Source organism: Myiozetetes cayanensis, unplaced genomic scaffold (assembly GCF_022539395.1).
Source record: "Myiozetetes cayanensis isolate MyiCay16 unplaced genomic scaffold, myiCay2020 scf3, whole genome shotgun sequence".
Taxonomy (NCBI): Eukaryota; Metazoa; Chordata; class Aves; order Passeriformes; family Tyrannidae; genus Myiozetetes; species Myiozetetes cayanensis.
The window spans coordinates 14,350,671-14,364,764 of NW_026087521.1; the positions used below are offsets into that span (position 1 = coordinate 14,350,671).

General features: G+C 36.3%; 1 protein-coding gene across 4 annotated transcripts in view; it reads right to left on the reverse strand.

Annotated features, from left to right (window-relative positions):
* Positions 1-14,094, reverse strand: part of LRRK2 (leucine rich repeat kinase 2) — a 64,104-nt gene that overhangs the window by 14,970 nt on the left and 35,040 nt on the right. For all 4 annotated transcript variants that reach the window (XM_050325102.1, XM_050325101.1, XM_050325100.1 and 1 more), the window contains 16 exons: positions 13,891-14,039; positions 12,096-12,189; positions 10,814-11,000; positions 10,252-10,433; positions 9,532-9,761; positions 8,395-8,522; positions 6,940-7,158; positions 6,099-6,300; positions 5,427-5,515; positions 4,374-4,561; positions 3,316-3,470; positions 2,166-2,312; positions 1,819-2,010; positions 961-1,107; positions 550-650; positions 186-376 (listed from right to left, as the gene is read on the reverse strand). In XM_050325102.1, the coding sequence (XP_050181059.1) occupies positions 186-376; positions 550-650; positions 961-1,107; positions 1,819-2,010; positions 2,166-2,312; positions 3,316-3,470; positions 4,374-4,561; positions 5,427-5,515; positions 6,099-6,300; positions 6,940-7,158; positions 8,395-8,522; positions 9,532-9,761; positions 10,252-10,433; positions 10,814-11,000; positions 12,096-12,189; positions 13,891-14,039 (2,601 nt within the window). The remainder of the gene's footprint in view (positions 1-185; positions 377-549; positions 651-960; positions 1,108-1,818; positions 2,011-2,165; positions 2,313-3,315; positions 3,471-4,373; positions 4,562-5,426; positions 5,516-6,098; positions 6,301-6,939; positions 7,159-8,394; positions 8,523-9,531; positions 9,762-10,251; positions 10,434-10,813; positions 11,001-12,095; positions 12,190-13,890; positions 14,040-14,094) is intronic.

Below are 14,094 nucleotides of genomic sequence, written 5' to 3' on the forward strand. Positions count from 1 at the left end.
AGCTGAAAAAACCATAGGTAACAAAAGTCTGTGTTATATGGCAGCTAATCAACCACAAAAATACAGGCATTTGTCTGACCCAGGGAACACTGCTTGGGATATGAGAAAATAGAAGCCCTCCATCTGCAATATATCTTATTTGCAGCTATACCCTGTTTCTACAGCAATGCAGAAGTCACGTTTACCTTAAGCCATCAGCTACATGTAGAGCTATCCTGTGCTGAAGTGTTCTAGTTAAACTTGCGTTGTCTTGTTGAAGCAAACGGTCAAGAGATCCTTTGAGGGCTAATTCCATCACCAGCATCCGGGGACGGATTGCAGCAGCCAGCAAAGACACTAAACTGGGGTGATGGAGGTGACAAAGCACTGCAAGCTCCTGTAAATTGTAAAATCAGATGAAATAATGCCAATAGCATAACCTCTGTGGCTCTAAAGTAAACTGGGGAATGTTCTGGAGTGAAGACTTGCAATTTACTTAAACTTTTAAAGCTCTTTGCTAGGGTTGGCATTCCAAGAGCAGCACTACAGAGAAAAGGACAATATTCTTACCTGTCTTAGAAGCCTGAGGGAAGTATGTTTATTGAAAATCTTTACAGCAACCTCTTCTCCACCATAGGATGCACGGTACACAGATCCAAATCCACCATCACCTTTAGAACAATAACATTGAAAAGATTATTATAAACAAAGAGACAACAACCATTTCTCAAAAAAAATACCTGAAAGGGTTCAGTTTTAAAATATGTGAATCATCTACTGTGTTAAGCTTCATTATCAGTAATCTAAACACATAAAAACCAGTATCCTAGCATACAAGTTAATGGAAAATGAAAAACTCAATAATCTTAAAATAATATATTTCTTCAGAAAAGAAATCCCTACAATGTTGCAGAACTGACTCTGGTAGATTTGTTTACATAATCACTGTTAAAAAAACAAACTCTACAAAACAATGCTTACCCAAGAGAAATTCAGGAGCTTCATCAAATTCCAGGTCATCATTGTTCAACATAATATTTCTAGGCAAATCAGCCAATATCAGATCAGGAGCAATCTGAGCGATTGGAATGGTCTGCCTTGGTTGATCTGGATTTACCAAAAGGTCACCTAAGAAAAAAAAAAGAGAAAATGAAAAAAAAAGAAGGGTAGTCCTCATTCAAAGGGCACTGAGAGGTACATGGATCTCTGTGAGTGCTTAAGACCAAAATACCTAAAATTAGATTCATCCGTGTACATATATACATATGTGTACACATGCACACACAAACATACACACTAATTAAGTTTGCCATTCAAATTCTTGGATCTTACATGCTTAAGTGTTTTCAAGGTTCTGTATATGTACCAATTAAATGTGATAAAAACTCTTGCTACGTAACAACACCAAACTAACCAAGAGATTATTTTTCTGTCTGTAAAAAGAAAGAGTGCTGTGTGTAGAATGTCACCCCGAATACCAAGTTTTAAATTACTGTTCTACATGATCCAACCAAAAGATCAAGTATCAGTTTTACAGTGTGCTGGATTCAGTTCCATGAGTGAAGCTGCATTCTTGATATTACAACAAAACTATTCTTTTCATCATTGCCATTTCCACACGACTACACAGAGCAGCTGTGATCTGTCTCATATTCTATACTAGACAGATCTTACATAAAAAAAGAACAAGTTACTTTTGACTTATACTGTAAGTATTTCTTACAGAAATGAAACATTTTTAAATAACATGAAGTACCCAGATGTTGTAGAGGGGATGTCACATAATATTGTCTACATACAAGTGTACCTCTCTATACTTGAAATGGCATAAATACATACCTTCTTCAGCTTTTCTAAGTAAGTCATCAAGTAGTATTTTTTGGTGTTCTTCACCATCTTGAAAGCTGTACAGAGCCCATTTCTTCAACAGTGTTTCCCCTTCACCACATACATCTACATCCAACAAACCTGGAAACCATTCCTCCATAAGAGAATCTATGTGATCCACAACTTGACCCAAAAGGATGCACCCTATAAGAAACCACCAAGAGGGGAAATTACAAACTCAACCTGCCATACTTTTAATTACAAAGATAAACTCTGCCTTCCAAACGCAAAAGCACAACAGACCAAAATGCCAAGCTGCAATGAAACTGGAGCAAAAATCAGGCTCAGGGATAATTAACCTTTTCTGCAAGAAGGTGCCGTAATTTTCAGAAAACTGTCTGGGTTGTTGTCAAATTCTGCTGATTCCACCAGACAATAAGCCTCGGGAGACCAATTCAAGTAGATGCCTTGTCTCCAATACATTCTGTTAGGACGAAGAGCTCGCTCTAGAAAATATGAAATGAGATTAAAAATCTGATCTCACATATGAATGTCAACTTCAACATTTTCAGAATAATCCATAGTACTTTGAATGCTCGATTATGATTGTAGGATAATACCTACCCAAATAACAAACAAAATAAAGACTACAGCTTTGCAGGCAGCACAGCCCCACAAAAGCTGAATATATATCAACTTGTTCTTCGTTCTCTACGGTACATCCACAAACTATAAATATTTAATCAGATGATAAGTCGTGTAGCAGGTGGGCACTACAGAAATGCTTAGGTACATTCAGGTTCAAGCACAGAATATCTTGGGCAATAAATGAAAAAACCCAATTATTTAAATTTTTCCCCTGTCACAGACTCATGAAATTGCAGGATGCAACTGGGATTTAACACTCAGAAGAAATTTAAATGCCAGGAGAGCAGGTAGTTATAAATGATATTTGTAAAGCATTAGCAATGCATATTTTTCACACCTGACTTGTCACCAGCATTCAAAAATCACACATTAAGAAAACAAAGCTGAATGAAATTGCTAAGTTCAGCAGATAGGTCTACACAAAGCACAGAATTACTGGGAAAAAAACTAAAGATGCTCCCCCCCCTTCTATTTTTAGACTTTCATAAAGGGAGAATCAATGAACCTGAAGAAAAGCAGTTAGTTTTTCTGTGTGGAAGACATATCCTTTCCAGTACTCTTTGTGGAAGCAAATAGCAATATTGCATAAACATAAGGATTTCCTCTATGTCTAGCATGTGAAGGAGAGAAATAGGTTGCTTACAACCTTCACTTTCTTTTGCATGCCACTGTGAAGATCAGGTGCTATCTATTCCTAGATATTTCTGTTATAAAAATGACCACTGTCCTTTCTCACATGTGTGACGTGGTCAGAGATTAATGCAAAACAATGTTGGGGATTAGAGCTTTAACATGCAAGTGCTGGCATTCAAAGGAAACATGCTCACTATTACTTTTACTTTTGAAGATAAAGATTTGTACCTCTTCCTGACAGCATGTAAGGTGATATTTCAAGCAACCTGTTGATCAGCCTGGACCAAAATCCCATAGGAAAGTATGGCATCTCATAAAGCCTGATGATAATTTCTGAATTTTCACAGTGGGGAAGCTCAATAACAGGTCTGTGATCAGACAAACTGAAACAATAAAAATATTAAGTCAGTATTTGATGATGTACTTTTTATCCAAACCGACTAATGACATATTATTTATTATGTAAAATGTATTATTTATTAATGAATATATGATTCAGATGATCAGGGAGCTCACAGATAGCGTTTATCTGCTTATTCTGCTTGGTTGTGCTAAAGTGAAGTTCTGCTGTAATTTAAACTCATCAGAACCTCACTAACAATCACTACATATTGAAAGTGAATGTGAGAAAGATCTGAGACATATATAAGGCAGGATAAAATCTTCCCATCCCGGGACTCTGAAGGACATAGAAAGCCTAATCAGCAACATAAGCATTATTAAACACATCAGGGAAATCTGTAAATGAGGCTGAGAAACTGTGTTATCTGCTTCAGATATAAAAAAAATACCACATTCAAAGTCATAATGTTTGGGTTTTTTTTCACCACATTTAATATCTGAACTGTTTGGAAGACGTACTGCCTATGAATAACTTGTCTCTGGTTCTCACTTCAAGCAAATAGGTTGTAGAATTTCATGGTTATCCTTCATATTGCAATAAATATCTGTAATGCTGGCACACTGCTACGTGAAGCTAAATGATAACTTCCCTCCTGCAGGTCTTGAAGCATGATAACTGTAAAATAAGTACCCTCATAAAGCATTTTATCATTTATAGATTCCATTTACCCACCATGCTGATAAAGTGTAAGCTTTATCTGTTACAACATCAGCTTAACATGCCTCTTCCAAAAGCATTTACTAAAATGTAGTATACAAAGTATGTATCACGCTTTCATACAACAAATTGCTCTGACGATCAGTTAAACTAGTTAGCCTGATGGGAGGTTTTTATCTTGATCTATCTCTGTGGCTGTCATTTGTGGGTTTAACTCTTTGCTTACCTGCTTGGGATTAGTAGCTGATCTTCTCCTAATGGCAAAGCAATCTGAAACTTTTCTAGAAGCTTGAAGTATTGTGACATATAGATCTTAGGAAACTTGCTCTTCTTCAAAAGGAATTTTTCCACATCTGAACGCTTTACAATTCCTTTAGGGTATTTAGAACAGCCTTCCACTTTCACCATCAGAATCTTTCCAAAAAAGTAAAACAATTTTAGGTGTACATTCATCATTAGCTTGTATTTTCCTGACAAACTTCGTTCCCTGAAATATTTGGTATAGCCTAATATTCTGGGAGGGGGGAAAGGGATTGGAAATGGACTCCCTTTCACAGTGAAACCAAACATTTCCATAATGATAGAACAGCATGACAACAGCAGTGATAGAATGTCACTTGTGTGCTACCATTCTTCAGTGGCTTTCACTGTATGTTGTGATCTTCTAGGTATTTCCTCACTTCTAATCCTATCAGCTGAAAAGACTCGAATTCACATTTTTTCCATCCAGTTTCCTCCACTGAATGAAAGGCGAAGTTTTAGAGTTTAGGAAATCTGAATATATATAATAAATTTTGAGAGTGTTTCTAGATCAGTGTTTCAATGATGGTCTCACTGAAGCAGTCAGTCTGCTACTCTCCCATTCCAACATGTGAATCCATATTTCTCACTTTCTTCTGCCATCCATACCACTGACACTTCTTCCCCTCTTCTTACAGCTTTAACCCAAATTCCAGCTTTTATCTCAAACTGTTGCAACATATTGTATGACTACTTTGCATCCATGGGGTCTTTCTATTCTACAAGTGTTCTTCTGTCCACTGCAGTTTAAGTTATGTTGGACATCACAGTGAAAACAACAAGGAAGCAATGAGACAGTTACTTGTGCAGAAAGCAACAGAAACAGAAAGAGATGGATAAAACAATCTGGGTCCTGAAAAAATTCTAGATCATGAACCAATAATAAAATGGTGAAGAAGAATCACTGACGAGTTACAGTGGCTTCAGACAGGGCAAAATGTACCATGAATCCATACACAGAAAGTAATCAGAGTCTAACCTGTGCCATGATTTTACACAGCCACTTGGGATCTACAAAATACAGATCTCTTAGCTGTAGTGCTGGGTCTTGAAAATGAAGGAGAACACCTGCATAAAGAATACTGTAATTAGCAATGCATTGCTCAAGTTCCATATTAAGCAAAGTAAACACCCCACTCTGGGCTGTTTTCCTTATGTGACTTGACATAAGCAATTTGAATAATAAATACGGCTATTGAATTTATGTCAGTATCTCAGTAGAATGGAATCATGGTTTGTTCAGCTTTATGTTTATTTTCAGACTTTTCATTAGATTTGTAATCTGACTTGCTTTTTTGCCAAGCTCTGTGTGATTTATTACTTGAGATAAGCTGTTACCTGTATTCCTCTAACCATTATTGTATTTGAGCTATTGGAACAATTGCACCTTTCTTCAGCAACTGTGCTGTCTAACAAGCAGGTACAATGTTTTCAAGGAGGGGCAAGAGATATAAATTGTTACAGTAGTGATTCTTCATATCATGGAATTCCCTTCCTAACAACCTGGATTAACACACTCATGTTACCCACCTGACACTTCAGCTCATCGCTTTGTGACAACCTTGTGAAAGATTTAAAAAGGTGTACAAGTCTGTCTGCTGCAGATTTGCAACAAAGTGCTAACAAACATACATTGAAGACAGCATTTTACCTGATTCATTCAGAAAGTGAATTGCATGAGGGAGTTCATTTTCATCCAACTGTAACTGGTTTTCTTGCACCAGTTCCAGTAAGCGTTTCTGATCGATCACAGGAAATTCAACTGGGACATTTCTGCGTTCCAGCAAAATTCTCTTTTCCAGCTCCAGGTAGCTGTCAGGAATCAGCTGACCAACCACTGGCTGATCTCTGATCTGTAAAATTAGGAATAGTAATCTTAAATGTATTAATTTATTCATGTGAATTGCAGACAATCGACCCAAGATGTAAGGTGGGTATGTGCACTCAATAGTAGCAGCCAGAAGGAACAGGAACACTCATTTATTGAGTAACATGACTTAGTGGGTAGGATGACTTTGGAGACAACAGAACTACAAGTGAAGATTCTCCAGTTTAGGAAGATCACTCAGTCCACAAAATCTTCAGAAACCACAAAATCATATTTCCTGGTCCCCTGAAATCTTGCAACACTTATTGCACTTATTAACACGATGCAAACATGTAATTTTACACGTTTAATACACCCAACAAAACCACTTTTAAGTAAATTTCTTTGTAAGAAAAAGATGGCCCCTTTTAATTAAATATTCAATTTATGCTTGAAATCAGAACGTAGCTGGGATTTTTACTAAGTTGATTTTTTTTGGTAGAAAATGAAATTAAAACAAACTTGGTGATTTTCTTTCATCATTTTGCTGTGCATAGTATTTTATATAGTCAAGATAAGTTTGCTATCCCACTAAAATGTACTTAATTATGTGTTAATGTTTAAAAATTTATTCACTTAACTAAAACTAGAATGTTTTCAACATTCCAAACAGTATGTAGCTTACCTTGAAATGAAGACTCTCCTTTATTATGATTTTCCGAAGTCTAATAACGGAATCAGATTCCTCTGTGGCATTCACAAAGTGATAATCTTGGATTGCTGGGAAGCCTCGTTTATTCAACAGCTCTCTAGTAATTTTGCTCATGCAGGCCTTACGTTGCAGTTCATCAGAAACATCTAAATGAGTGCCAACAAGAATGACGGGGGATGTTGAAGCTCGAGCCTGTCAGTAAGATCCATACTGTTGATTAACTCAATAGCAAATGTTGATTTTAGAGTTATATATCCACATAAAATGTGAGCAATTTAGTCAAAACAATCAGTAAAATGAAAAAAGCAACTGTTTCTCCCTTTTTAAATATACCTTTCTTAATTAAGTTTTGAAATCTGCTATTCCATGTCTTTATTCAGAGTAAGTTTAAACTGCAATTCCATATAATAGCCTCGACTGGATAAGAATAAAGATGCATTAGCCTATAAATCCAAAACATATTTTTCAACAGAGCAGTCTGTTTCAAAACAGAAATATTAAAAAATCAAGTTTTTCTAAATGGAAGCAGTGTAAATCTGGATTTCATTCTTTGCAGATTAACAGCATTGCCAGTAAAGTAGGAGAGATGTTAAGAACATCCAACAAAATGGAAAAGCTGAAAGAAATGTCACTTTTTTAGTTGTCATTGGAACAGTACAGCAATGAAACATCAGCAAGTACTGCATAGCAAAGGAGAACACATCAGAAATGGTCTTTATCAACACTAAAGTGAGTGCTACCCTCTGTCCTGCATCACTTCTCAAGGTGAAAAGAGTGAAAAAGACAAGTTTGCCAAACAGGATCGGTATAAAAACTCTTTATGTGATTGTATTGCCAATCATGGATAACCATCCTTCAAAAGGAAAAGACAAGTGATGCTCACTCCCCACAGAGTGAGTCCATCTAATAATGATAAAACACTCAGAGCAAAGGAAAAATATATAGGCTGATTCTTAAACCAATTTCCCTACCATAGCTCTGGAATCATTCCTATTAAGAATAGGATGCTAAGCATACATCTTAATAGCATGATTTACAACCTACATCTAGTCAGTTTTAAATTAGTCTAATTCTGATTTCATCAGAATTTACACTGCTGTAAAAGAAAACAGCAGGTTTAACTCATCAGTCCTTTAATACTATCCCTTTCTTATTATTCTCTTTCTTATATTGACTTATCATCAGTCAATTCAAAATATTGCCAGAACATACAAACTATTCTTTTGCACATTACTTTGTACCATTTTAATTACAAAATGGTGCTGATCATGCCTTTTGTATGCTTAAAAATATTTTCATATCCAACACACAACGTATTTCAGCTCTTGTTTAACCCTAATTTTTATTTTCTGAAGAGTTTTTTCCTCTTCCCCTATCTAAAAATATTTGTGGTCCCTGGAAAGTGGAATTCCACTCCGTATGGCTTACCTTGATGTTAAAAAGCCATGGCTTCATAGCATCCACCTCTGCTTGTCCTTTGCTGAGATCATAAACAGCAAGATATAAAGCTCTTTGGGTCATAAAATGAGGATGGGTACTGTAGAACTCTTCTTGTCCTAATGATGGAAAATTTTCATTGTTTAGTACCTCCTTGACTGAACATCTTCAGATCACAAAAAGGCAGCAGAACGTTTACTCTCAGACCACCAATTTATCAATAAAATTAATGTTTCCAGAAATTTCTCTGAATTGATAGAAAACCCATAATAACTATGAGTTTTAGGTAGGTACTCAGTGGTAGCTCATTGACTAAAGTGTAGTGCTGAAACATGTAAGCCAGTTTTAAATCAAGAAGTGTAAGATTTAACAACTGGATAAATATGGTTGCTGCAAAGACAACTTGAAAGGTCATGATTCTTTTAAAACTCCAATACTGAATTTCTCCCTCACTCCTTCCTTCCCTTCTACCTTCTTCCTTCCCTTTTTCCTATCCTTTCTGCAACTTCAAAATGAGACTCCTAAATTCACGTGATTTAACATCACAACTGAAGCCGGACATCCAGCTTGAATACTGCTCATCTGTGCATTGTGATAATAGACTGTATTTAAATGATGACAGTCCATTGTTTCTATAGTCTAAAATAGACCTGAATTTTAGAAGTGCTTCTGTAGTGCCCCAAACTTAGAAAGTTTCCCAAAAAATCCAAGGCTCAAAGACTCTTCCTAAGTGCTTTATCTTCTGTGACCTTACAAACCTGCAATACTGTAGAGCCTAGAGAGACCCAGATTATGAAAGGGAGAATCAGAGCTGAGTGGGAAATTCCTCTGGTGATTACAAGCTATTTCTTACTATTTTGAAATGACTATTCTAAAGTGCTATGGTTGAAATGCGTGGTCAGGCCACATTTGGTGATGAGAAATTCCTGAGGCTTTATGTTAAATTTGGGGGATTAGCTGCTAATTTACAGAATTCACTAATTTATAAGTGGTCACTGGACTTCAGGTGTAAGTTTGTGTGATGATACTGTCCCCAGTTCCAATTTTCCACAGGCTGACTCTAAGTGTAAGTAATGTATTAACATGTTAGAAAAGACAATAGTAAAGGACAATAAGCCCATGAAATACCTCCAAAATCCCACACATTTAATATAAGCTCTTTCTTCATTTTGCCTTTCCCTTGAATGATCCAGTCTTTTACATCAATGCCTACTGTAGCTTTCGGAGAGCCCAGCTCTGTTCGTTTGCTTTTCATTAATTGTTGTAACAGGGTAGTTTTCCCACTGCCAGTGTTTCCAACGATCATGAGCTTCATTCTGTTATAAGGTACAGCCTTCTTCAGTCGTTGTTGAAGAAATCTGGTACAAAAAAAGTTTGCAAAACTCACAGAAGTGTATAAGAGAGAAAAATATACCAACAAAACTCAAGAACAAGGTAATATCTAAAACCATACCATTTTCTTCAAATTTTCAATATCTTTTAACTTTCTATTCTAATTTCTGATTTGAAAGCTGAAGTTTAATTCATAATATGTCTTTTTTTGTTTTGTAATTACCCCAAAATTGTGTTCTTGCAATGGACTGGGAAACACAAGAAACATCTTACAAATAATTGGTAAGCACCATTTACTGCATAGTTTTTAGAAGCATCAAAGTCAAGAGGTAATGATCAAGACGTCTAAATCACTCTAATCTATTTTACGTGTGTGTGTTGATATGACATGAAACCTTCCATAGAGCAGCATGCTGGATTTCACACAACAAACCAGCACGCCTTTTCAAAACCAACGCTTCTGGCATAGCCCAAGAAAGCAAACCAGGAATATTCAAGAAAAACAGGGCAACGAACCTGATAATGTCTCTGGCTTTGCATCCCACATGTTTGAAGTCTAAATTAAGATGGAGTCCTTCCAGAGGAAGGTCCCAGATTTTGGACAGTCTTCCCATTTCATCTGGAAAGAATCTCAAATCGGGATTATGACTTACATCCAGAGAAGTCAAGTTCTCTAGGAAGCCAATCTGAGGAGGAATCTAAATAAAAGAACATTTAATGGGCAATTAAACATTAAAAAAAAATTAGTATGAATACATTAAATATTTAACAAAACTAGGTATTATTTTTGCTGTAGTGTATTTTTTTTAATAAACAGGCCTAATATCCCACACTAATAGAGAAAGGACCTCATAAGTAATTCATTATACAAACAGATGATAGGACACATTCCAGGCAGAAAAGTTGAATAGAATATGGTGATTTTTCATTCACAGGAAGTAGCATTTGCACATACATACCATTTCACTACAGAATGTAAAATGGTATGAGAGGTGACACGAAAATAAAATGAACATTGAAAAATTGCATTCACTTGAAAAATGACTTAATTTTCTTTATATAGAATCTTACACTTTACCTCCTTTAACTTGTTGTGAGACAGGTGTAGCTTTTCTAGCCTAGACCATGCACATGCCTTTTCACTCAAGTCCAAAACGTCTATTTGATTATGATTAAATAACAGCTCCCTTAAGTTTAATGATTTCCAGTGCCTTGGTCCAGGCAGGCTTGCAATCTTGTTTTGGCTTAAATCTACTGATCGCAAACTGAAAACATGAAAATAAAAAAGAGAGAAGTTAGAAAATGAAAAAAGATTAACTGGAACTGGAAATATATTAGTTTTTAATAAACAAATAAATGGATTAGCTGTCAGAACAGATGGTTTTCTGACAGACATGGAGACAGAAGTAGATACATTTGTAGATAGATGTATGTGCATAAATTATAGAGTTCTCCTACATCTGTTGGGCAAATATGCTGTTTATGTAACTGTGAAACATGAAGCATACAAAATTCCATGCAATGTCTTATTGATTTGTCTGACCTGGGAGATGTAGAACCTGAAAGCTGCAGCTTTTTCAACACATCCATTAAATCTGCTGCTGTGAATATAAATGTTAGCATGCTGAACTTGTGTAATATCATGTTAATAATGACATGCTCTACGTGAATGTCATTAACATAAGTTCACAAATCTGTGGATCTGCCCTCTCCATGGCACCACCAGCACTCACATCTACCACACCTATCAGATAACTGATCTGATCATCCCTTCCAAGCAGTCCTTCCACAGTCTGATTCTAGTGATCAGACTAGAGTTAAGGTCATCAACTTCTATAAAAAAAAAAGCAGAAGTCCAATTTTCACATGAGTAGTGGTTTGAAGGTATAGCAAAATGAAGGTCACATGCATCTTTATCACAGTTCTCTTAAGAGGAAGTGTTAGTTGAGAATAAGTATCTTGTGTTATTTGGGAAGTGAAAAACCAATCTCAGTAGCCTTGTGCAGAAGTCTGCAGAACTCAAAAAGGAAAAATTGCCGATATATTTTTATTGTTGGTTAGAAGAGAATATTAAACTAATTCTGGTCTTCTCAGCAAAAACTGTCAGCTTCAACTGTCAAGCAATATATTTTCAACAAAAGTGATTTGAATCTGAGGAACACAATTTCTCAAAATCATGAAGAAAATGCGACTAATTTATCTTCAGTTAAAAGCTACTAAGTTCTGGATTTAACCTGTTAGAAAGAATTTCCTGAGAATCAGTAGTGCATGCAGAATTTTCTGCTTAACCAAGGTCTTGCCATCAGATTTTATTCATCAAGAACTTGACGTTAACTTCAATAAATAAAATAACAACTTACTGTGGTAGAAGAAGAATTGCTTCTGGAACATTAACAAAACAATTTTGGGACAATTTTAAACTTGTTATGCTGGATGACAAGTCAGGTATTCTTTCTAGAGCAGAAAAAGAGGTTAATCTTATTATTTTTAAGACCGGAATTTTCCAGAATCAAAGACAGACTAAAAGGTCAGTCTATCATTTTTATACACAGGTCTTTGTACCATCTACCAAAGGCAGAATTCAGATCTTTTTTTTAAAGCCTATTTAAAACTAAACTCCCAAAATTAAGTAATATATTGGCTTTTAACACCTTACATATTATTATCCTTCACCTCATAGAGGCATTAAACATTGACATAATCTTACACTTTACTGTATTGCCAGTATGCATAAGATTCCCATATGACCCAGGATGTGTTGGGTCTTATTCATATAAAAATGAGTGTAATGGTTCAGCTGTGTTTAATGAGGTTATAAGAGTTACCTTCTGAAATAATGTGAAAATAATTTCAAAATGGAAGATTTTATGCCTTGAAGCCAGAATAATAAACTCTGACAGTAACTTATGAACTCCCACAGTATCATTAGAAATCTAATTTATGCCATTTGTAATTTCCATAGATAAATTGATTTGACACCTTTGCATAAAATAAGCTTAGTTACTGACACACACTCTAGATGCTAGAGTTCAGTTAATTCAGTTCCTTAACACTGGGATCTATTGAAGGGGATCTGCCAAGTGGTACCTGAGCTGTCTGTACAAAGCTAAAGATAAAACACAGGAGCTATGGATGACCACATGCTTTTTCTGGACCAGAAGCTGCAAGCCAAGTGGGATACTTCAGGGCTTCTCGAATGACACCTGCATTCAGGCAACTGAACCAAACTTTCTGTCTTACTCTGAATATAATGCTGGATATAGTGTGGTAAATACTTAGAATCATAGAATTGTTAAGGTTGGAAAAGACTGCTTAAGATGATTGAGTCCAATCATTAACTCCACGCTGCCAAGTCCACCACTAAACCATGGCCCTAAGGTTTACATCCACATGTCTTTTAAATACCTCCAGGGATGGTGACTCCACCACTTCCCTGGGCAGCCTGTCCCAGGGCTTGACAACCCTTTTAGTGAAGAAATTTTCCCTAATATCCAATCTAAACCTCCTGTGGCACAAATTGAGGCCATTTTCTCATGTCCTATTGCCTGTTCCTTGGGAGAAGTGACCGCCCCCCCACCCAGCTACAACCTCTTTTCAGGTAGTTGTAGAGAGTGATAAGGTCTCTCCTGAGCCTCCTTTGCTCCAGGCTAAACAACCCCAGCTCCCTCAGCTGCTCCTCATCAGACTTGTGCTCCAGACCCTTCACCATCTCTGCTGCCCTTCTCTGGACCCACTCTGCACCTCAATGTTTTTCTTGTAGTGAGGGGTCCAAAACTCTTTCTGGTACAAGCCAGGATGCTTCTATGTATTTCAGTACAGTATTAAACCTGTATTAATACCAGATTTGCAAGCTACATCTGAACAATTTCCTTTCTCTTGCACCTTCCTCAACAGCATGTACAATCTCAACCACACTCAATCACTTTTACAGCACCCACTACAAATGTAAAAACAAGATGAGTTAGCTGAGTCACATCAAATGACTGGATGCATACTCCATCCTTCAGTGATGAAAAGCTGAAGCTTAGGGAACTGTATAAACAAGGACAAGCATATGTGGTATTCTTTCCTGTTGTCCCAAGAGTCCGAGTTCTGTGGCTGAGGAATTTTGTGACTTAGTTTGTAGAAAGTGGATCCTATTTTCACAATACTTACCAAGAGCATTCATCCTGGCGTTGAACTGTTCCAGTTTTGTACAGCCCATGAAAACATTCTCAGCAAGGGAGGAAATGTTGTTTTTACTAATGTTGAAAATTTTCAATTCTTTCAAGCATATGGGTGAACACAGGCATGAAATTTTGTTTCTATAATAACAAGAAAGACAATAATCCATGTTTTACTTAGAAACTATTAGGTAAA